General features: G+C 38.3%; 2 protein-coding genes and 1 non-coding gene across 8 annotated transcripts; 1 reads left to right on the top strand and 2 right to left on the bottom strand.

The window, feature by feature from the left end:
- Window positions 1–1056: 1056 nt before the first annotated feature.
- Window positions 1057–11952, bottom strand: kctd17 (potassium channel tetramerization domain containing 17). 6 transcript variants are annotated; one of them, XM_026914553.3, is made up of 7 exons: window positions 11241–11952; window positions 7321–7429; window positions 6648–6739; window positions 5916–6059; window positions 5479–5604; window positions 5028–5161; window positions 1057–2484 (listed from the first exon to the last, which is right to left on the bottom strand). In XM_026914553.3, exons 1-6 carry the CDS (start codon window positions 11595–11597, stop codon window positions 5069–5071), a joined length of 921 nt encoding a protein of 306 aa, XP_026770354.1. In that variant the 5' UTR covers window positions 11598–11952; the 3' UTR covers window positions 1057–2484; window positions 5028–5068. The 6 variants fall into 6 exon arrangements, with proteins under 6 accessions (XP_026770354.1, XP_026770356.1, XP_026770353.1 ...); XM_026914555.3 differs by having other exon boundaries at window positions 5964–6059; window positions 11241–11950; XM_026914552.3 differs by having other exon boundaries at window positions 5916–6062; window positions 11241–11950.
- Window positions 11953–15609: 3657 nt separating this feature from the next.
- trnar-ccu (transfer RNA arginine (anticodon CCU)) lies at window positions 15610–15682 on the bottom strand. The gene has a single exon. It is a non-coding gene; the product is annotated as a tRNA-Arg (tRNA).
- A 403-nt stretch (window positions 15683–16085) lies between these two features.
- rangap1b (Ran GTPase activating protein 1b) lies at window positions 16086–23128 on the top strand. Its single transcript, XM_026914613.3, has 16 exons — window positions 16086–16220; window positions 16820–16947; window positions 17047–17174; window positions 17400–17459; window positions 17548–17727; window positions 17811–17945; window positions 18036–18194; window positions 18617–18727; window positions 20017–20116; window positions 20524–20608; window positions 20907–21054; window positions 21197–21298; window positions 21404–21506; window positions 21606–21694; window positions 21776–21897; window positions 22042–23128. Exons 2-16 carry the CDS (start codon window positions 16839–16841, stop codon window positions 22118–22120), a joined length of 1710 nt encoding a protein of 569 aa, XP_026770414.1. The 5' UTR covers window positions 16086–16220; window positions 16820–16838; the 3' UTR covers window positions 22121–23128.
- The last annotated feature ends 114 nt before the right edge of the window (window positions 23129–23242 follow it).

Consider the following 23242-nt stretch of genomic DNA (forward strand, 5'->3'; position numbering starts at 1 on the left):
CACGTCAAACCTGAGAATGGGGGGAAAAATGTGATCTCATTGATTTTGACCATGGCATGATTGTTGGTGTCAGATGGACTACTTTGAGTATTTCTATAACTGCTGATGTCCTGGGATTTTCATGCAGGAGAAAATCAACTTGAACAGCTGTGCCCCTGCTCATTCATGCAATTATCCTACAATCAGCCAGTGATAGACCTGTCCTGTATTAAAGATCCAACCTTAACCGGTACAGTGAGTGTGTGTTCACTGTAGCCTTAGATTCCTGTTCTTGGCTGATAGTAGTGGAACCTGATGTGGTCTTCTGCTGTTGTAGCCCATCCACCTCACGAATCAACGTGTTCTGAATTCTGAGATGCTTTCCTGTTCAGCACGGTTGTAAAGAGTGGTTATGTGAATTACCACTGACTTCCTGTCAGCTCAAACCAGTCTGCCAATTCCCCTCTGACCTCTCTCGGCAATAAGGCATTTCTGGCCACAGAACTGCTTCTTCCTGGATGTTTTTTTGTTTTTCGCACAATTCTGTGTAAACCCTAGAGACTGTTGTGTGTGAAAATACCACGAGGTTCTGAAAAACTTGAATGAACTCATTTGGCACCAACAACCATGCAACAGTCAAAATTGCTGAGATCACACTTTTCTCCATTCTGACGTTCTCAACATTAACTGAAGCTCTACACCTGGATCTGCATAATTTTTTGCATTGCGCTGCTGCCACATGATTGGCTGTTTGGAAAATTACAGGAATGAGCATGTGCCCAGGTGTTCCTATTAAAGTGACTGGAAACTGGGGTCACGTCCATTTTTTGACAGAGAAGGAACTCCTGTGTCCTTTACTGATTATCACTTACAAATTCCATAGACAACAATCATATAAATTAATATTCAGCACTCAAAATTATACATTTTACCAAAAAGAATCAATATATAAACAAAGAAAATAAACCCTTTTAGTCCATTACTCCATGACTGGCAATGATCCACACCTGATGGGTGTGCAAGCCACAACATGAACATATTCTTAACATAACGAATATGTATCCAACATCTGCTGTAAAAAAAAAAAAAAAAAAAGTCCATCATGAAGATGGAAGAACAAGTGTGCTTGAGCAACACGTTTGTCACCTCAAATGCATGTAGAGTATGTAGGACCACATCTTTGTTTTAGTTTTAAATTATACATTTAGGATGAATAAATTAATAAAGCATACTTAAAACATTTTAAAAGAAAAATAAATAAACTACATTGAATTAAACAAAGAAAGAAAATGCCATATTGAAGCATTATCATGTATGCATTCTTTTAAAAACTGTGTTGTGATACAAAATTGGATTGCTCTCTATATAAAGACTTAACATTCTATACTTAGTACGTCATACAAACCTAATGCCCCGGCCTATGATATGATTATGATTACAGATGCCTCCTGGCTAAACATTGAGGATGAGTATGAAAGTGTTCCATTGTAGCATTATAAGTGCTTAAAAATGATCTTTTAATGTTGAAACTACAGACTTCTCACATCACACATTTAAGTTTCTCTCAATCTTGTCTATAAAAAAATATTTGCAGCACTACAGAATGGGTAATGAACATGGTGCAGATCACAATATATAAAAAACTACCTTCTTCAATAAATCACTGAGGGAGGCAGAAAGTGCTTATTTTGATTTTGTGCTAACTTTAGGGCTTGTTGTTTTAAAATAATTGTATTTCTAGTTTAACTGAGGCATTGTACTTCAGAATAAAATGGGTTTATAGGACCCAAATGTAGAAAGCTATTTTAGGATCATAATGAATGCAAGAGAGAAGGGTATCACATAATGTCATAATATAACATTAATATCAGACCCTGTTGTAAGTATCAAGTATGATTGTAATTTTAGACAAACCAACTGGAGCAGTGCAGCATCCCAGTCGCACTGAGATGTGTTAGGGGCACAGAATTATGTATGTCTACGTATAACAGCATGTCTACTGCTCGTTAAATGGCGTTCAGGCTACGTGCCTGCAGGATTCACATTCACATATTTTTACGAGTCACATTTTCACAGCCATTTTCACACAAAAATACAAATTATTTTATATTTTATAATATTGTCAAGATGTTTACTACAACTCTTTGTATCGCTGATATAACGTTATGGTAGGAGTAAGATATTCTAGTGAAATGCTGAATCATGGCCCAGGTTTGATTTTTTTTTTTTAAGTTGGTTGATATGAGTTATACTACAATTGGTTGCCCTTTGGTCACAGGTTAGTAGGATCTATTAACTTCTTTTGCTTAAACAGTAATACTTTCTCCAGCTACAGCACACTTACTTCTACACATGCTTCACACACAGTTCCATACTTCGATTATCTTTCAGCTGCTGGTTTTTCCACTGATCTCTGAGAGGGATAATTCAGTATTTGAAAAAAATAATTATGGCAATACAAAAAAGGTGTATATTCTACATCCGGGATCCATGAATCTGGAAAAGCTGCAAAACGGTAAATAAAAAGTATCATGAGAATAAACATCTGGGATTTTACAATATTAAAACTGAACATGTTTACCATTTATAATAATAACAGCTGAATATATTTCGCTAGATGGAGATGCAGGTGAAGATGACAATGACTAAATGACAATTTATGGAGCTAGGATTCTGACGGACAAATAGCATGTTTATATTACATTAAAACTCCACCCATGTCAGTATGCCTAATGTATAGTGCACCTGAAAATGCCGCTTTTGCTTAAAAAGTAGAGAGATGTAAATAGAAACACATAATAATAATAATAATAATAATAATAATAATAATACCATGGATTTAAATATACAGTCAGGTCTGGAAGTATTTGGACAATGATGGAGTTTTTGTGATTTTGCCTTTATACACCACCACAATGGATTTGAAATAAAACAATCAAGAAGTGATCGGTTTGTGATGAGGATTGAGATCAGGCAACTGACTTGGCCATTGAAGAATATTCCATTTCTTTGCCTTCAAAAAGTCTTGAGTTGCTTTCGCAGTATGTTTAGGGTCATTATCCACCTGCATTGTGAAGCGGCATCAGTTTTGTAGCATTTGGCTGAATGTGAGCAGAGAGTATAGCCCTATACACCTCAGAATTCATCTTGCTACTTCTGTCAGCAGTCACATCATCAATAAACACCAGTGAGCCCGTTCCACTGGCAGCCATACATGCCCATGCCATAACCCTGCCTCCACCATGTTTGACACATGATGTGTTATACTTTGGATCATGAGCTGTTCCTTTCTTTCACCATACTTTTCTCTTCCCATCATTCTGGTACAAGTTAATCTTGGTTTCATCAGTCCAAAGAATCTTATTCCAGAACATGGGAGGGTTTTTTAGATGTTTTCTGGCAAAGTCTAATCTGGCTTTCCTGTTGTTGAATGTTACCAGTGGTTTGCACCTTGTCGTAAACCCTCTGTATTTACATTCATGAAGGCGTCTCTTGATTGTTGATTTGACAATGATACACCTACCTTCTCCAGAGTATTCTTGACTTCTGTTGATGTTGTGAAGGGGTTTTTCTTCACCAAGGGAAGGATTCTGCGATCATCCACTTTAGTTGTCTTCTACGGTCTTCCAGGCCTTTCGATGTTGTTGAGCTCAACAGTGCTTTCTTTCTTTTTAAGAATGTACCCAACTGTTGATTTGGCCACACCTAAGGATTTCGCTATCTCTCTTATAGATTTATGTTGTTTTTTCAGCCTAATGATGGCCTCCTTCACTTGCATTGAGATCTCCTTGGACTTCATATTGGTAGCTCCAGTCGAACAGCTGCCAAATGCCATGCCAATACCTGATATCAACTACAGATCTTTTATCTGCTTCGTTTGTCTTGAAGTAACGAGGGAATGGGCCGCACCTGATCAATTAACTTCTTGTCAGTCAATTGTCCAAATACCTTTGAGCCCCTGAAAATGGAAGTGCTTTGCTTAAAATGGCTGTAATTCCTAAACGGTAAATGCCATATTTTTGTGGAACCTCTTAAAATGAAGCTGAAAGTCTACACCTCGATCACATCTTGATTGTTTTATTTCCAATTGTTTTAAATCCATTGTGGTGGTGTATAAAGGCAAAATCACAAAAACTCAGTCATTGTCCAAATACTTCTCCACCTGACTGCATATAGAAATTCATTAGTGTGTGCCCTTTATGTTGTGTGTGCAAGCATGCTTGGGCATTTCTAATGGAGGCTGTCTAGAGTATTCCATTTCATTGCACCCCACTTATTATACTTGTATTAAAGAAAATGAGAGCCACCAATTCCTACCTATTCTAATCCCCACCAATTCCCTGAAACTGAAAATTCATACTGAATTGAATTCAACTGAATTAATTGCTATTTCATGACCTATGGTTAAAACCTTTTTTCTGTTCTTATATTAACTGACTTTTTCTGGATAAAATCATTAAACACTCAAGAGAACTTCTCCCTGTGTCTGCGTGGGTTTCCTCCAGGTTTCCTCCCACCTGCCAGTAGGTGAATTCGCTAAGATAAATTGCCCCTAGGTGTGAATGAGTGTGTGAATGAGTGTGTGAATGTGTGTATGCATGGTGCCCTGCGATAAACTGGCATACTATCCAGGGTGTATTTCTACCTCATACCCAGTGGTCCTGGGATTGGCTCTGCGACCCTTACCAGGATATAGCAGTTACTGAAGATTTCTCTTAGATTTTCAGTGTGAGATTAAGCTAAATAACCACAATTTTTTGTAACTTTTTATGAATAATCTTGAAGCTGACTGTATATAATATAACAGTTAGGTGATAGGAATTATAGTAAAAGTTATTATTAAACCACTTATATACATTCTGTTCATTGTAGAATGCACATAAGCTTATTAGCCAAACATTACACAGAATCTTCATGGTTAGTTTGTTACACTTTTTATACAGTTTTAAGTTCTGATGCAATGAAATAAAATACCCTAACATCCTCTTAGTACAGGTCGGAATTTCTACAGCTACCACCAACAAACACCTAGCATTTGGTATCCTCACCCATTCCTGTGATCGGAACAATGACACAAGTCTCCTAATCTCTAAATCCACTCATTTGGGGTGGCATTTCTTTCTCTCTCGTCTTCCTCTTCCTGCTCCTCCTTTTCTCCTTCCTCCACCTGAGTGTCTGATTCCTTGACATATAATGGGTGTTCAACAAGCAGAAAAAAAGGACCGCAACCACACAGGTGACAAAAAAAAAAAAGAATGGCACTTCTTATGAAATTTTTCAAAAGGAAGATGTTCAGATGGTTTATGCAGATAGAAATATAAGAATAACGATACCATTATGCACAATGGGGAGTGATAAGTATGAGAATGTAGTAAAGGATATACAGCGAATATGCAACACCAATAATGATACTGGCTTTGCCTTTCAGACAATGCAGCTGAAAATATTAAATTAACAAATGAAATATTAAAATTGTGAGTATAATAAGAGCTCTCCAACCTTATTCTTGTGGCTCTGCTCAGTCCCCAGGCCCCCACCAGATGTGTGCAGCTCTTTGGACACAACACAGAGGAACTCAGCCTGGTCCTCTGTACCATAGCTGTAAGATGAGCCAATATTCACCATCTGCAAAAAAAAGATAAAGCAAGAAGAGCAAGAGAAAGGGAGCCTTTCGTTAAAATGCAATGATCCAAAGCTATTTTCCTCAGTCAAATATTATAACTGTTTATTTGCATTAGATGCTGAACAGATTACTAACTGATGGATGTATTTAATAAATGCAACAGGAAGTCTTTTTGCAAATGTAGTCTGAAATGTGACACCACATTAGACATGCAGGTGTCATTTCATTTGTCAGATATGTTACTGGACTTGGTTCTGGAAGGGGCAACAGGACACTGGGAGCAGGAAATCAACTCAGCATCAATCCAACCCACAGTCCAGAGCAGTCCGGGCCGCGGCTTTCGGCAGGCACGTACGCTGACCTGCTCAAACTTCCAGCCGTCCGACATCGTGGACACCATCTGCGTCAGCTCCTCCTCCTGACACTGCAACACCCTGTAGACGTGCTTTGGAGGTACCTGCTGTAAGAGTAAGTGGAGAGAAAGTAAAAAGTGATGGAGGCAAAAGAAGAAAGAGGAGCTCTGTAGTGGAGACAAACTGAAAGAAATATGTGTACAAACTGATAAAACTAGAGCCGAATAAAATTGAGTGGGAGGGAGATTACGGGTTGCTACAGCAAGAAAAAAAGTCACATGTGAGTCCCTTGGAATTCTGAAGACATCCACATAGCTTACCCTCTTTTCAACATGGGCATTGTTTTGGCTTGACCACCAGAGATGCCACTCAACAGAAGAGTGGAAAATTTTTTTTTTTTTTTTAAGCAATGGGACGTTGCTATAATTGAAAATAGCCAGAGGAGCCAGTAGCCTTTCATGACTTATGTTGTGAGTTCAAAAATCTAACATCTAAGCCGACCCAACTGACATCAAACTACCTTTTTAGATTTTACAGTGTAACTCGCTAAAGCACAAGAACAGCATGGTTTACTTTGTTTTTCATATCAAACCAACTAATTTAATTGTAATATAGAAAGTTATGTACTACATCTTTAAGATTTTAAATGAAACAGAATATGGTTGTAGATTCTAAGACAGATTGCTCATTACCTGAGAGGCCTTACAGTCTCGTTCAAGAATCCTCTCTTTAATTAGTTTAATCAGTGGAGTGATGTTATAAAACTCTGCCTCCTCCAAGACACCTGAAATTACAGACAAACATATCAAAAAAGTAAATAACCCCATGTGATTGCATGTGTCATTATTTCATGTATCCTCATGAGAATTTAACCATATTAATTTACACATGTAGTCAAATATGACTCTGGTTATTAATGGATAATCTGATGCCATGGTTGTATAATTATGCACAAAATATGCAAAATAGTTTGTAACACTTGACAACCAATTTCCTTGTTTTCAGTTGTTACATCAAACGTTGGTTGCTGAATTGGTGCTTTATTTTCATTAAGTTATGAGAAAGGCACTTTGGCTGTCAATCTTAAGACAAAAATGCCTTTTGGACTTTTGTAGCCATAGTTTTAGATTAATCTGGGTGTGAAGTCGGGTAGGAATAGATAGTATAGGACACCTGTGATTGTAGTAAAAGTTTTTTGACATAACACTGTGTATTAGAAGGGGATTGTATTTCAGTCTGCTTAAAATCCTTCTTCAGTGCATTTACATCTGAAGGTGTTTCAAATGCTTCTGCATGTTACAGCTTTCATTTTTGGTGCAGTTTACAATGCAAAATATCTGCATACAAAACACATGAAAAACAAACCTTCTTCAGCCAGTTCCTTGTTATAAACCAGTTTCCCATGTCGGAGGTAGTTGAGTATAGGGCCGAAGTATGTGGGGTCTCTGTCGATCACGTAGGCGCCTGTTTCATCCTACACAAAGATTCAGTCTCTGTCAGATTTTATTCTTGGATTTACAGTTATATAATGCTTTTATCTCACTATACCAGACCCTGTGAGAAAGAAAGATGCATCTGAGAAGAATAAGTGTATAGCTACAGCTTCAGGTCACATCAGGATGGTCACTGTCATTGTTTCGCATGGCTGAGGGGCTGCTCTCTGCAGTGAATTAACCTTAAGTGCTCTACAGGGAACCTTTTCTTAGCTTGGAGATAAGGATGTTGTTTACATGATGCCCAGCTAGTCTTATGTAGTCTTACGTGACTAAACAAAGGTAAGAAAAAAGGAAGATGAAATGAGAATGAAGGAAAAGAAAAAGTAAGAGAAAGGCTACAGCTTAAAAAATACGGTGAGATTGTGTGTCAAAAAAGGAAAGAGCCTATCGGGAATGTTCACAGGTATTCAAATGTCTGATTATGTGCTACATCCACATGAAGTCAGTGAGAAAAAATGAAAAAGGAAAGACATGCCTTGTAATATTGTGATGCAGAGAGCACCTCCTTTTGTGGTTTCTTTAGGACTCTCTAACTCTCTGAGTCTCAGGGACAGTATTAATACGCTACCTCGGGTTTGCATATTAAAGCCCATTTTACGCCACAAGTGACACTGCACGTGCAGCATTAAAAATGAAGCATTCATTTCTGTCTTAATTTCTGGTTTTAATATTTAAATTATTCGAGTTTGAATTTTAATTGATGCCAGAGTATTGTTGTAGTAGGGCTACAGGTAAAAATTGACAGTCGGTTTGTTCTTGTTTAATCTCTGTCAAATTAAATAATGTAATCTTCTACTTCAGTAAAATTTGTGATGGTCAGTTACTGGAGTCTCTCTTCTGTCCATAAAATTGTAATATGATTATAATATGTTTTGACAAATGATTATTGAACCAGCTCTACTGCAGCCATGCTGACATATTAAGCTGACACTGATTGTGCTTTTTTGTGCATTTATGTTTATTATTTCTCTATAATAAACAAACTTTTCTATAATACACAAACACTTTCAAGCACAAACTGCCACCAACAGGTGGAAAGTTTAATTGCAGTGGAAAAATTCTATCGTATAAAATTATAAAATGTATAAAATAATTTTTTTAAATATATAAAACTATTAAATTCTCTACAATTATAGAATTATAAAATATAAAATTATTATAGGCCTATTAGATATAATCAATATAATTGTTTAGGCTATAGTCACTAATGAATAATGTTTTATTTTCCCCCCTTGTCTTGATTAATCGAATATTTGCTCATGAACTCTTGCACGCATTCTAATATTAAAATTAGGCAGAAGACATGTCCCTAATTAGGATGCAAAAGAAGGTGGACATGATTGATTCACCATTTGCACTCAAATCACAAATCTTTGATATTATATGGCAGTTTCACGGGTTTGACACAGATTCGTTCATGTCATTCTGTGCACTCAAATCTGTGCTCATTTCTACGCAAAACTGAGGAAGCACCATGTTATATGTGTGCTATCTAAAAAAACTCCAAAGAGTGCTGCCATTTTATTTGACCAAACAACAAAACATACTCTTTCACCTATCACGCCTTGCTGTTCGGTTATTCGGTCATTGTTCTGAAAGACCATGAACTCTCAGGAATTTCTGACATTTGTTTTTGGCCTCTCTCAGAAGCACTTCTGAAAAACCAGGCACCAATCTCAGGCTTCTTTCTGTACTGGCTAGTGATAGAGCTAGTGAAATAAAATCCTACAATGCCCATAGTGACCTGCCCCCAAAATCAGTTGTACACTTTCAAAATTTACTTTCTGCATAATCAGCAGGGTATTTCCTGAGTATTCATACAAGGAAATCTTGCTCTAGATTCAACTGTGCCACTACTGTAAGAGATAGATCAAAGGTTAAACATGTCCCTTTGGAATTGTTGGCTACTTTAAATGTATCTTTCATTCATTTAATTATCCATCACACATCAAGATGCACAGTGAAACCCCTAGTTCTCAAGAACAGCCAAGCACTTCTAGCATGGATATGACTCGGTGTGACAGCAGGCATAAAAGCACCTGTGCAACACGCCCTCACTGTATTAGTCAGTTGGGCCAGTTGGGTCAGTATTCCTCAAACTGTTAAACACACACACACACACACACACACACACACAGTGTAGGGATTCAGAACAATATTTTTTGCATATTTCCTTAACCCAGGGTAAGTCCTCAGAAGATATAACAGTGAATTAAAATATTTGATCTGGGTTAATGTTCCTCCCTGCATTTGCACACGGAAACATGAGCGAGTCCCTACAGCCAACCACCTGCATCCCAAAGGAACTACCTGGTAGACAAACAAAGGACTTGTTTATATCAACATGGCGAGGTGTATCAACACTGTTCCTGTTCTGATATACCCCTTTCATTGCCACTCTGTGCTTTGATCATTTTCCCTTTCTAAAACTTCAGAGACAATTGAGTCTGAAAAAGCCTTTTTTTAAACCTTACAATGTTGACTACAGCCCAGTCACACAAAACATATAGGCCAGTTAGAGGATGAACATTTCAAAATTTAAATTGCTTAAGTGCTACATAAAGGTAAGAGACACCAACGACAGGACACACATCCTCCAGAAGTATGAACCATCCAGTTGTAACCCATCCAACTGTAAACCATACACATCATATTACATAAGTCCTTATTCCTATTAACAACAAACAAATACAGCCTACACGAGCATATCCAGCAGGGGAGTAGGAGGAGAAAACAATCCTTGAACATTTGGGAAAAAACACAACCCAGAATAGAACTGAGAGGGCTTCACTGATATTTTTGGACTGAGGTCTGGCAGCCTTCAATGTGCCATGCCTCTAATCTTATTACAAGAGTAAAGCATGGACAGTGAGTTGCATACAACAGAGCCAGAGAAAGCTCCACTACATTACCACAGACCTTTTAAAATAAATAATCGACATACTGGTGTTGAGGAGACTAAAACCTGTTTGTGGAATTCAGCCAAATGAGAAATACACAGATGGTATGCACAGAGCAGTTTGTGTGACGCTGAACAGGAAGCATGGGTATAACCAGGAATGCTCTCTGAAAGGGCATATGCTGAAAGCATGTGAAAAGGTGCCATGAAGAAGAGGAGGGAAGAGGAGTGACATGACAGAAATTACAAAAATGGTGGACAGTGTAACAGCATGGTGGCCATGCTGCTTGACCCCTGCCAAAGACAAAAAATGCACAAAACATTCAGCAAAGAATTCACAAGAAGAGTGAACACCCAGGAAGGAGAAGCCCTATGAAGGAGGGGGCAATGTTTATCATCTGTTAAATTCACTCTCTGTTGCATGCACACACACACACACACACACACACACACAATCCTTGTGAGGACCTTCCACTGACATAATTATTAATGCAACTAATGGATGCTATGCCTACACAAAAACTTTTGGCTCTTTTAGTTTTTAAAGTAAAAGATTTTCTGTTTAAAAAAAAGGGTCAATTTTCCTCGTGGGGACCCCCAAGGTCAAAATGATCAGATATTCCTATCCTTGTGGGGACATTCGGACACACACCTACACACACAATGACGAAACCATTCCTCGTTTCCCAGCATGACAGGAGATGTGAATGGATCACAAAAGAGAGCAGTATCATGTCAGTCATGGGAGATGCTGAGCGTTTGGGATGCTGCACTAGCTCTGCAGTCCATCATCTGACTCAGGAGCGCTGTGCTCGTCGTCCAGTTTGGATGCCGTGCTATGTTGCGAATATTAATTTCTCCAAACAGATCAAGCCCGATCATCGTCTTACCGTGTCAGAATGCAGGTCTTGCTGCTGGCACAGTCGGTACAGGAAGGATGTTTGCTCTTTGAGCAGTGTCTGGCGCGTCGTTAGGAACACGGTACCGCCGACATTGAGCCGGACCCACTTGCCGCTCGCGCCTCCTGTGGCGGTGAGCCCCGCTCCGGTCCCCGTGCCGCTGCTCTCTGTGCCGCTCGGGTCGATGGCTGCAGACGTGGGTGTCGTTGTTCCTTCACTTCCTTCGCTGTCTTTGTTGTTGTTGTTATTGTTGTTATTGTTGTTTTGGTTGCTGTGTGCCGAACTGGATGCGTTTTCAGTTACATCCCAAGCTACCGGCTTCCCTTTATCCTTCATAGCCATAGCCATTAGGCACTAGATGACTGAGGTGGATATATTCTGTAGATGTGACAGGGGATTTTTTTTTACCAGCTAACTGATACCCTGTTTGAATAGCTCGGGCGCGCTCCCGCTCTGTGTGTGTGTGTGTGTGTGTGTGTGTGTATGAGCCTCTGACTGTAGCGTCGCTGCCCGCTGCTTTAAACGCCTCGCTCTCTGCCGGGGTTGCCAGATTGGAGCGACTTGTCGGACATCAGTACAGTATAAATCCAGTTCCAATGACTATAAACTACACAAGCTCATATTAATACACGCTTCAGATTTATTATGTCTACCATTCCGAAGCCTTCTTTGGTCTTCTACTTAACCCAAAAATGCAACCACGCACCCAATCTGGCAACGCTGATGCCTGGTTTCCGTTTTCCCCCGCCCGCGGTCCTGCACTGCGCAGACTCACAGCAACAGACAAGCGCGCGCGGAAAACTGATCCATGATGGCACTCTGCTGCCTACTTTCCGTTCCCTGCAAACTGCAAAGTATTATGGGTGCTCAGCATCTCTAAGTTTCTCACCTAGACGACACTTAACGATTTTTTTTATACCTTTTATATACCTGCACTGTTGGACTAAATTAGGCTTACAGAAATTGCAAAACTCCTTAAATAGTGCACTGTACAGTATAGAGAATAGTGTCGCTGATTAACACTGCCAATGTGTTTCATTTGTACAAGCCCAACATTTTAAGTAGGCCTAATGCTCCGTCTAATAAATATGCTAACAATCTATTAATTTGAAATTGTAGCTAAGATTAAAGTGCAAACGTCTGAATGTAAACCATGCGCTTTAGTCATTCATCTATGGGAACAGCTTTATACACCACGCAAATTATGCATAGCCAGTTAATCCAGTAAATGGTATTCATATGAATTAATTAAGGTAAAGACAATTTATTAATTAATTTTTAAAGCTTTTTATTGAAATCTTTATGCCTCCATATGGCCTAAACTCAGGAATCTGTTAAAAATCTCCAGGTACCTGTATATTTCATGTAGCAGCTGAAGCCTCACAGATGGTTGTTACCTAAGGCAGCTAACCCAATCTATACCCTTCCCCACTGTAGCATCCAGAGTCAGACACAGACGAGCCGATGGTTATCTCAAGAAGAGAAGCAGAGGAGAAGGCTAGACGGGAGATGCCTATACTTTGGCAAGGTGGATCACTTCCATGACTAGTGCCATAAGCTTCAGTTAAAATCTCAAGCTAATCAAAGGAACAAGGGGCACTGATTACTGGGGGAGCACAAACTTTGTCACCCTTGAGTGTTTGTCAGGGGCACTGCTAGTGTCACTAGACATCCGGGGCTTATATTCCTGTAAGCCAATCTCCAGAGTCACCTATACTGAACCAGCTGTCCCTAATAATGCACCCACTGTGACAGGACAGCTTGAGAGTTTTAAGGTAAATTACTGAGCTTACCAGGATTTTAACTTTCCAAACAAGACCTGACAAAACTCTCTTCTGTCAAGGACCCAGCCATGGTGGTAATCTGGGAGATGGTCCACAGGACCACATGATTCTGGCAGACCAATTACCTTTTTTATTTTTGACTCTTATCCCTACAAGTTTGCTCTGTTTTAACCTGTCTTTTGACACTAGCTGTAACAGTGTTTAAGGCTTTCATGGATTTCATGTACAACAGTCTCTAGTGTTTACTCAGAATAGTGCAATAAAGAAAAATATCCAGTGAGCAACAGTTCTGTGGACAGAAACACCTTGTTTATGAAAGAAGTCAACAGAGAATGGCCAGACTGGTTCGAGCTGACAGAAAGGTTACAGTCACTCAGATAGCCACTCTGTACAATTGTGGTGAGCAGAAAAGCATCTCAGAATGCACAACACATCAAACCTTGAGGTGGATGAGCTACAACAGCAGAATACCATGTCGGGTTCCACTTCTGTCAGCCAAGAACAGAAAGCTGAGGCTGCGGTGGGCACATGCTCAATAAAATTGGACAGATGAATCTTGATTTCTGCTGAGGCACACAGATGGTGGGGTGAGAATTTGGTGCCAACAGCATGAATCCATGGACCCAACTTGCCTTGTGTCAACAGTCCAGGCTGGTGGAGGTGGTGTAATGATGTGGGGAATGTTTTCTTGGCACGCTTTGGGCCTGTTAATCAATCATCGTATGAATGCCACATCCTATTTGAGTATTGTTGCTGACCACGTGCATCCCTTCATGGCCACAATTTACCATCTTCTAATGACTTCTTCCAGCATGATAATGCACCATGTCACAAAGCAAAAGTCATCTCTAACTGGTTTCATGAACATGACAATGAGTTCAGTGTTCTTCAGTGGTCTTCACAGTCACCAGATCCGAATCCAGTAGAACACCTTTGAGATGTGGTAGAACAGGAGATTCACAGCATGAAGGTTCACCGGAAAAATCTGCAGGAATTGTGTGATGCAATCATCTTTTGGAATTCATGCCATGAAGAATTGAGGCTGTTTTGAGAGCAAAGGGAGGCCCTACCCAGTATTAGTATAGTGTTCCTAATATAGTGCTTGGTGAGTGAAGTTTAAAACTAACATGACTCTGAACAATCCAAATCCTCTGCACACACCACTGAATGCTGGCCTGTCACTCAGTATGTAACCCAAATCATTCATTTGTTCATTTGTTTAAACTGATTAATGAAGATGCTTAAGACATGGTCTTTAAGTTCAAGTAACACATTTTAAAACAGTTGTTTTTTACTACAGGTATGGTCAGTGCACCACACATATTTTTTTTTAAAGAAACTGGATTTTTCAGACAGCTGTGTATCCACTGGTGTACAGTATAGCTTTGATTTTCTCACAAGCAGAGCTCCATCCTCAATGCTCCTACTTGGCAACACCTTGTTTATGTCCACAACCATTTATTTTTTCACTGCACAAGTCTGAAGAACAGAATCGCATTTATAAAGAGAACATCCTGTTTAAAAATGGGGAAAAAACCTTCCTTCCTGTGATGGTGAATACATGAATACATTTTCAAAACTGGTAGTCTGTGTCACTCAGTCTGTGAGAATAGAGTCATAAGCAGATATAAAGGCTGTGAGATTTGAAAACAGATTTAATTCCCCATCCTCTCCCAGACTAGTGAGACTTCGCTAGAGACTTTGGTCACCAGAGAGAACAGAGATGTGATGAACATGTTGTTCTTGGTCTGAGTCATAATCAGATATTTACCCAGATGATTAAGGTCTTCTGAGGACTAATAGAAAGGATAAGAAAGTTGTTACGTTAACTGAAAAAAATGAAAGGTAGTGGAAACGTAATTTCTGGAATTATAGATCTACAAACCAATAATATCAATCAAATGAGTTATTCTCAGAAAAATGAACCAATTGAGAAATGCAACAAAAATTGTCTACAAATCCATAATTTCAGTGTAATTACTGACTGCACACTTTCCCTGCTGTGGTTCATCTTACCCTTTTGACCTCTAGACACGACATTGGTGTATTTATTATTTCTAAGCCAAAAACTGTTCTGAACATCTTGTTTTGAAATAAGAAATGAATAATTGCAACAACACAGACCTGTAAGGGTCTGAATACTTATGTCAGTGTTATGTATAATCTTTATTACATTTACAGAACATTTTCATAAGTAAATGTTATGTAAATATATTAAAGATTATACATTATACATAATCTTTAATACATTTTCAAAACTTTGTAAAAAAAAAAACATATATTCCTTTTTATTATGAAGTATTTTTGCTAATTAATGCAGAAATTAATTGAATCCGTTTTAGAATAAGGATGTTATGTAACAAAGGAAAAATGAATGGTTCTGATTACTTCCTGAATACAGTGGATTATTGAATTAATTAGATGAGAATGAGATTTGGATCAGGGTTAGTGTCTTCCTTCTGACTGATTCATTCTAGCGCGATTGCAAGCTTGTGGTTGTAGCACTTTTTGAAAACTCAGTTTCCACCGAAGTCATTTGAGGAGTTTATGGCGGGTGAAGGCGGGAAAACGACGAACACCCCAGATGGGACTCGAACCCACAATCCCTGGCTTAGGAGGCCAATGCCTTATCCATTAGGCCACTGGGGCGAGCGTGTAAGTGCGCAAACACTATCACTATGAAGAGTGTCTGGACCAGTATTATTTTATTATGCTGATAATTGTACATTATTAAAATTCTGAAGGTTTACTCTTGAATAGCTGAAAGGTCAGTGAGTTACCGCGGCACAAACCGAGTGCGCATATATCTGGGGTTTTACGATAACCACGAGGCGCGTTGAGCTTTTACTGAGGTTTCTACAATAAAAGTCATGACTGTAAGTAACGGGTTCACAAGGGTCACAAACTACATGCTTGTGTTTTTCCCCTGTTACTTGTTTTAAATATTATCACCCCTCCCTCTTTATGTATGCATTTATATACATAAACAGTCTACATTTTACTAATTAAAGAGATTTGTTTTCTCGCAGTGGCTTTATTTTACGCTTAAATTATATGCGGTTTAATTTTGAAAAGTTCAGGAACCGGCAAACTAAAGTGTCCCCATGTGCCCATGTTGTGAAAGGAAACGTTAGTGAGTGTTGGGTAATTGAGGTACCTAGAGTTTTCAGTGTGAAACTTCGGCAAGGTACATTTAATATCGGGTTGTGAATGTTTGTAATGTATAAATTACATTTCGGGAAGAATATGGAATGCTTACAGTCTAGCTAGTTGGCTAACTTGGTAGCTAGATGAGCGCGTAAAACAAGCTTAGCTAGTTGAACCTAGCTTAATTCGGTAATTGTAATTAATGTTAACTAGATAGCTAAAATTTATGTTCAAATCTGAAACCTAAATGGCTAGTTACTTAAGGTACCAGTGATACCAATGACTGTGAGAACACAGACAGTGCTAGTTAGCCGTACCGGCTAGTTAAATCTTAATTTAAATGGTAGCTATTAGAAGTGCGGAAATTGAAATTAGTACCTGGGTAGGAGGACTATATACATTTCTGTTGGTTGTATCGTAATTAGGTTTGAATTATGGATCTACTAAGTAACTATAAATTACTGTAGCTAGATAGATGGATATAATTGTTTCCTTCCTTTAAGTAGGTTAACTGTACAGCTGTATTTCTCTTGTTTAGCCACCCAACTAGTCAATTTTGCCAAACCCTAGTTAATTGAGAGTATTAAAATGTTTATCAACTGTTAAGGTATTTTCATATTGTTTTGCCTTTATTACCAGGGAGTCAAAAGGAAATCGGATGGCTTCAGGAGATATTGATCAGCTTACAGAGGCTCTGGCCAAGACTCATGTTGGGGAAGAGCTTAGCTACAAGGGGCAGGGACGGAAGCTGAACGATAAACAGTCAGGTAGGAAAATGATTGTCTCCTTTACATTGCATTTAGAAAGCGTGAACCTCCATGAATCTACATATTGCAGTCACTGGGTGATTTTTGTTCTGTCTGTAGTGGAAGAGATAGTGCGGGAGATAGAACAGTTCCAGGGCCTGAAGGCATTGCGGCTTGAGGGAAATACTGTTGGCGTTGAAGCAGCACAGGCCATCTCCAAGGCTCTTGAGTCCAAAAAGGATCTGCAGGTAATTTATTTGTTTTATTTTGTGTTATGCGTGTCTGTATTCTGTGAGAGACCGGTGTCCCATCCAGGGTGTATCCCCACCTAACGCCCAGTGTGTCCGGGATAGGCTCCGGAGCCACTGTGACCCTGAGCAGAATAAAGTGTTTATTGAAATTGAGTGAGACTGTGTGTACCTTTTAATATGTTGTTTTTTTGTTTTGTTTTGTTTTTGGGTTTTTTTGGAAAGCGATGCTACTGGAGTGATATGTTTACGGGTCGCCTTCGCTCTGAAATTCCATCTGCCTTGGTGAGTCAGTATCTTGGGTGATATTAATTGTAAGTTACTTCATTCACTATGCATTTTCATCTCTAATTTCATAATGTAAACCTTGTAGAAATCACTAGGCAGTGCTCTGATGATGTCAGGGGCCAAGCTTACTGAACTGGACTTGAGTGACAATGCGTTTGGACCTGATGGCGTAAAGGGCATTGAGGCCCTCCTCAAGAGCACTGTGTGTTACACTCTTCAGGCACTCAGGCTGAATAATTGTGGCATGGGCATTGGAGGAGGCATAGTAAGTGGTGGCACTTAATGGGACAGCCAATAGTTTAATGATAGCAATTCAGCAATATTCAGAACAATATACACTGATTCTAGATCCTGGCCTCTGCACTGACTGAATGCTACAAACAATCAAGTGCTGCTGGCTCACCTCTAAGGCTAAAAGTCTTTGTAGCAGGACGTAATCGACTTGAGAATGACGGCGCCACTGCACTTTCCCAAGCATTTCAGGTAATTATACACCTTTTACCTTTACACTTTTTCTCTGACACAGCTATAATCAAGTTACTGCATTTATTGTGACTTTTTTCTCTTGTTCAGTTGATGGGAAGCCTTGAGGAGATTCACATGCCACAGAATGGGATTAACCACCCAGGCATCACAGCTTTGGCCACTGCAGTGCAACACAATCCCAATCTGCGTGTGCTTAACCTCAATGACAATACCTTTACCAAGAGAGGTGCGGTAGCCATGGCCCAGGTATGATTCATTTTCTGGTTGTTCTACTGCCTGACAACACACTTTTCATCTAGCGATTACAATTTCTTGGCGTTTTTAATACTTAAATATATAATTAGTAAATAGGTCTATTGCAGTGGTATCTGGCAGTCAGCTAGTTGCATCAATGTACAGTAGCTGCTTCATGTAGCTTTCAATCAGGTGAACAATAAAAATATTTACTGATGCATTTAGTGTGTGATGGTGCAGCAGGTAGCAGAATCACAATGCAGATCTTTCTAAATTTTTTTTTTCTATTGAAAGTTTCATTATTAACTTGGCAAAAATTTAATTAGTAGAAGTATTGAAAATTCTTAATCAGCACACCTCAAAAACTTTTTGAGTCCATTTATGCTGAATTTTCCAATTATAAGATTACATTTGTGTTTTATGTATTTTTTCAGGCCCTCAGGCAATTGTGCAATGTACAGGTCATTAATTTTGGAGACTGTCTGGTGCGCTCTGAAGGTGCCATTGCCCTAACAGCAGCACTAAGAGGACTGCCTGGTCTTAAGGTCAGTATTTTCAAGTAATCAGTTTAATTAACTCCTCAGTTTATCAGTAATTATTGGTAATGACTGTGAAATTGCTAGGTAAAGTTTATAATTTTGTAAAGGCCATTCTGTGCCCTAATCTGTTATCTGGAATCTCCAGTTTAATGACACCTAGAGTGCAGTAAATTTCTAAGTGTGATTTAGTGTTACCCTGTGATGCTTGCTACCACAATTGGAAAATCTGAAGTGTGACTGTATTATAAGAAGTTTGAGGACCAGATGCTGGTTTATGCAGCTATTATCAAAGGTTTTCAGTAGATGTGGCAGTGATCTGATACCCAGTATTGGTCAGATAGCAGCAAAAAATAGTGGATCGCATATCGGAGAAAACATTGGATCCTGGAACAAATGACAAAGATTGGAATATGATTTGGAAAAGAAGTTTATTTTTAGAACTGTATACATATGAAGAGACTTGACTGCTTTTTTCTGTGTTATGACTGATTTCATTATAGTAAACATTTAAAGTGCTTCTGTTTAAAAGAAAGCAGTCTATGAAGAAAAGGATATTGGTTTTGGCTGATACTCAATGTTTCAGTACTGGAAAAGAAAAAAGTTAATTGTGCCATCACTAGTCTTCAGGCAAGACTACGAAATCACAGTGGACAAGATTGCACACTTTACTTTTGTTATCGTCAAGTAACAAGTTAGTAGCCTTCAGAAGCACTCTCAGATTGAACACTGTAACAAGTGCCATGTTATTGTGGAGAAAAAAGTCAAAGACATCACAAACATGATATGGAAGTTGTATTTTGTGGCTCACCTGTTAATATATTTGGGTGAGAATCATTTAACAAATTATTTTGGCAACTGCATTGTCCCCATTTTACACCAGATATCACTTTTTAAATTTATACCAGGTACTCCCATGCATCAATATGAAGTATTATTTATGTGCTTTTCTGCACTGGGTTTGTATATTTAATATGCAAATGCCTGTGCTGCCTGAAAGATTATTATAAACAGGCGTTACCACAGTATGATCAAATGAAGTTTGTTAATTCAGCAATATTTTCAGTTGTTTGTCTAGTGGCAGTTAAAAGCTTGCAAAGTTTGAATTATAATCGATGCAAAGGTGTACACTGGCACAGTAAAATGCTAGTGGTTGTGATTAAAATAACAAAATTGCTGATCATCTCAACCCTACTTGTATGTGAATAGTAATTCATGTACACCCTCATTTGCATAACATAATCATTTAAAGCAGCAGTAAACTGGGTGAAAAGTACTCATGGTTCTCTTGTGTGTAGGAGCTGAACCTGTCATTTGGAGAGATTTCAGAAGCGGCAGCTCTGGTTGTTGCCAGGGCTATACGGGACAAAGCTGATCTGGAGAAACTAGACCTCAATGGTAACTTTGGTGTTGTGTTAACAACATGAATTAGTAACATGTTTAGCTACATAAAGTAATAAATCACAGTGCACAGAATGCACATGTATGCCTTGACATGCTACTGGATTGATTCACTGATTCCTAAAGTAGAATGTATATGACCATATATTTCAAAGTCCAACATGAAAATAATTTCTTATGAACTATGATTGATGAGTTAATTCCATTTATGATCATTGCGTACAAAACATAATGAGTAAACAGGAATGTTTACGTTCCTTTCTCAATATGATTTATGTGAAGTAAGTGAATGATTGAGGAGTGCAGTGAACCCTAAATCTAAACCACTGTATGTTCAGGCTCTGACTTTTAAGATGTCAATGTGCTGAAATGAACTGAACAGTTGTTACTGGTTGTTTGGACAGGAAACTGCCTGGGGGAAGATGGCTGCGAAGCTCTCAAAGAGGCCATGGAAAGCATGGGCATGGGGGATGTGCTTGGCTCGCTCAGGTATACTGACGTTTTAGTAGGTACAGGGAAAAAAGTAACACCAGTGCTACTCAACTAAGCATTGATCAAAGGTTGTCAATGAATGATCTATAGAAATCTACAGATCTTCCAGTCTGTCAGAATCTTTGAATTGAGCTTCTTAAATTTTCTTTTCTTTTAAATAAAAAAAAAAGACATAAAATCATTCAATCAGGATTGAGCAGTCAGATTTGGAAAGTCCAGTTATGCTTTCAAGGATGAAATCATGATGTGATTTCAAATTCCTTTTATTATTTTCACTTAATATACATAATTATAGTGATGATGAAGGGGAAGAGGAGGAAGATGATGAAGAGGAAGATGGTGAAGATGAGGATACAGAGGAAGAGGAGGAAAAGGAGGAAGATGAGCAGAACTGTATCAATGGGCTAAAAGATGAATGTAAAGGTGAAGGTAGCCCAGCAAAGGTAAGATAGACTGCCTATTGCATTTATTATAAATAATTATATTATTTCAGTAATCTTAAATAAAGGCGATAAATACAGACTTGGTATGTATATTGATTTGTGTATTTCACTAACATTAAGTAAAATTATTTTCTCTACACAGGTGTCTTTATGCAGTGCTGACTTCTTGTCCTTCCTTCAGTCCCCAACTTCAGAGAAACTGCTTAATCTTGGTGCCAAGAGAGTTCAGCTCTTTCAGCAACAAGTACAAGTTTATTTATTTATTTATTTTTTATTCTTAGAGCTGGCCAAAATGAGTTCATTATGTGATCCATTTCATACAGTTTATAACTTGTGTTTCCTGTTTCAGGTGGATTTTTCAGATGCTACTAAAATTGCAGACATTTTCCTTCAGCTATCCTCAGTATATAAAGAAGATGCAGAAGTGAAGCAAGTTGTTTTTGAGATTGCTGGTATGAGCAAAATACTTCATTCCAAAATGATAATGAAAATAATTTTTCTTGTGAAAATATTTGTTGGTCATTAAACCTCTCCTCTCTTATGTAAAACAGATGCCCTGTTGAAGAAGGTGCTTTCCAGCCCTCAGTTTCAAACCTATAGTTTTACCTCTTCACTGTTGGTAAAACTGGGGCTTTTAAAGGTACCACTTACTACAATGTGATTGTAGTGTATGTTGCTCTGAGCCTTTCCCTCACATTAATTAAATTTTCATATATGTCAGGGTGAGGAGACGGCCAAGAAAGTATGCATCTTGCCTGGTCACCTACTTGCTCTGAAGCACTGTGTCGAGCAAGAATACTTCCCTGTGGATCAGGCCAGTGTTCTAGAGGTCTTTGTGTCTCGGTTAGTACATGTGTTTTTCCAGAGCTATTGACAAAAGTAGTGGTAGTTTTTTTGCTCTCTACCTTGTTAATAAGTCAACTCTGTTCACTGTGATTATTCACGTTCCATTACAGCCCTGTGACTTTGTGTATATTTAACTTTCAGAAATGGCAAAGTTTTAGCGTCATGTCCCAATGCTAGAGATGACCTTAAAGCCACACTGGAGAAAAGGATCTCTGCCTAGGACCCTGTTTTGACGCTGAGAACTAATACAGGACAAACACATGGGCCAATTACGGGACCAGAAATGCTTCTAGGGACTTCATCTATTATTGTCTGTATCCATCCAAGTCATCAGTTTTCTTTTGTTGGAGCATTTGAAATTTGACCATAGTGAAGCAAGTCCTTGGAGACTGAAATGTAGAAAGTACATTGCAAACCACTGCCATATTACAAACAAATTTAATGTTAAATTATATATTTTTTGAAAAGAGTGACTTTGAAAAGAAGTGTGATTCTACTGAGGTTTTTCTTTCATTCACAGATTCAGTCGTGGCTACCTGAATAACAGCCCAGTTGCTGTTAAAGAGCTTTTTAGATATGATGATATTTGAAGATGAATTTCTGTATTTTGAATATGATATTCCTATACTGTGTGTCATAACATCAACTGATGCAGTAAGAGCACACCAACTAACTGATTTAGGGGGATTTCTTCAACTTGAAATACATTTTATTTTTCACCTAACTTGTTTATTGACTTTCTCAAATAATACCAACAATATGAACAAACAATTGCTATTTGGTCGGTGGCAGACTTAATCTGAAGAATGGAACAAAAATAAAAATGTTAATGTTTTTTCCACCTGGAAAAAAATAACTGTAATTACTTTTTTAAAAAAAATATTGATCTATTTTCATACATAAAACAAAAACCTAATAAAAAGTATTGGATGAGGGCTTTGTAGTAACATTTATTCTAGCTCATGTAGGTAATCTAATTTAAGAAGTGTGACACAAGTCTTTACACACTGATTTATTTGACAAGAGGTGTCAAATTTAGTATGAAGTGATGGTAGAATTGGTGTTCAAAATCTTTAGGGAACAGCTAGTAAAAGGGAACAGAATAAAATATGAAAAACGTACCTCAATATGATTTAAATCTCATACTTCTGGCTGTATGATTATTATACTCATTGTGCTCTTTTGTTTTTATATTCACATTAAACTGATGAATTGTTTTGTGAGGAAAGGAGTCTGGTCTTGTCATTTCAAACTACATACTTCAACTTAAACATTAAAGTTCTAGTGGTTTTGTCTAGAACATCATTTTCCTAACAAAGGTGTTTCCAGCTGTTATTGTGTA

The sequence above is a fragment of the Pangasianodon hypophthalmus genome, chromosome 12 (assembly GCF_027358585.1).
Source record: "Pangasianodon hypophthalmus isolate fPanHyp1 chromosome 12, fPanHyp1.pri, whole genome shotgun sequence".
NCBI lineage: Eukaryota > Metazoa > Chordata > Actinopteri > Siluriformes > Pangasiidae > Pangasianodon > Pangasianodon hypophthalmus.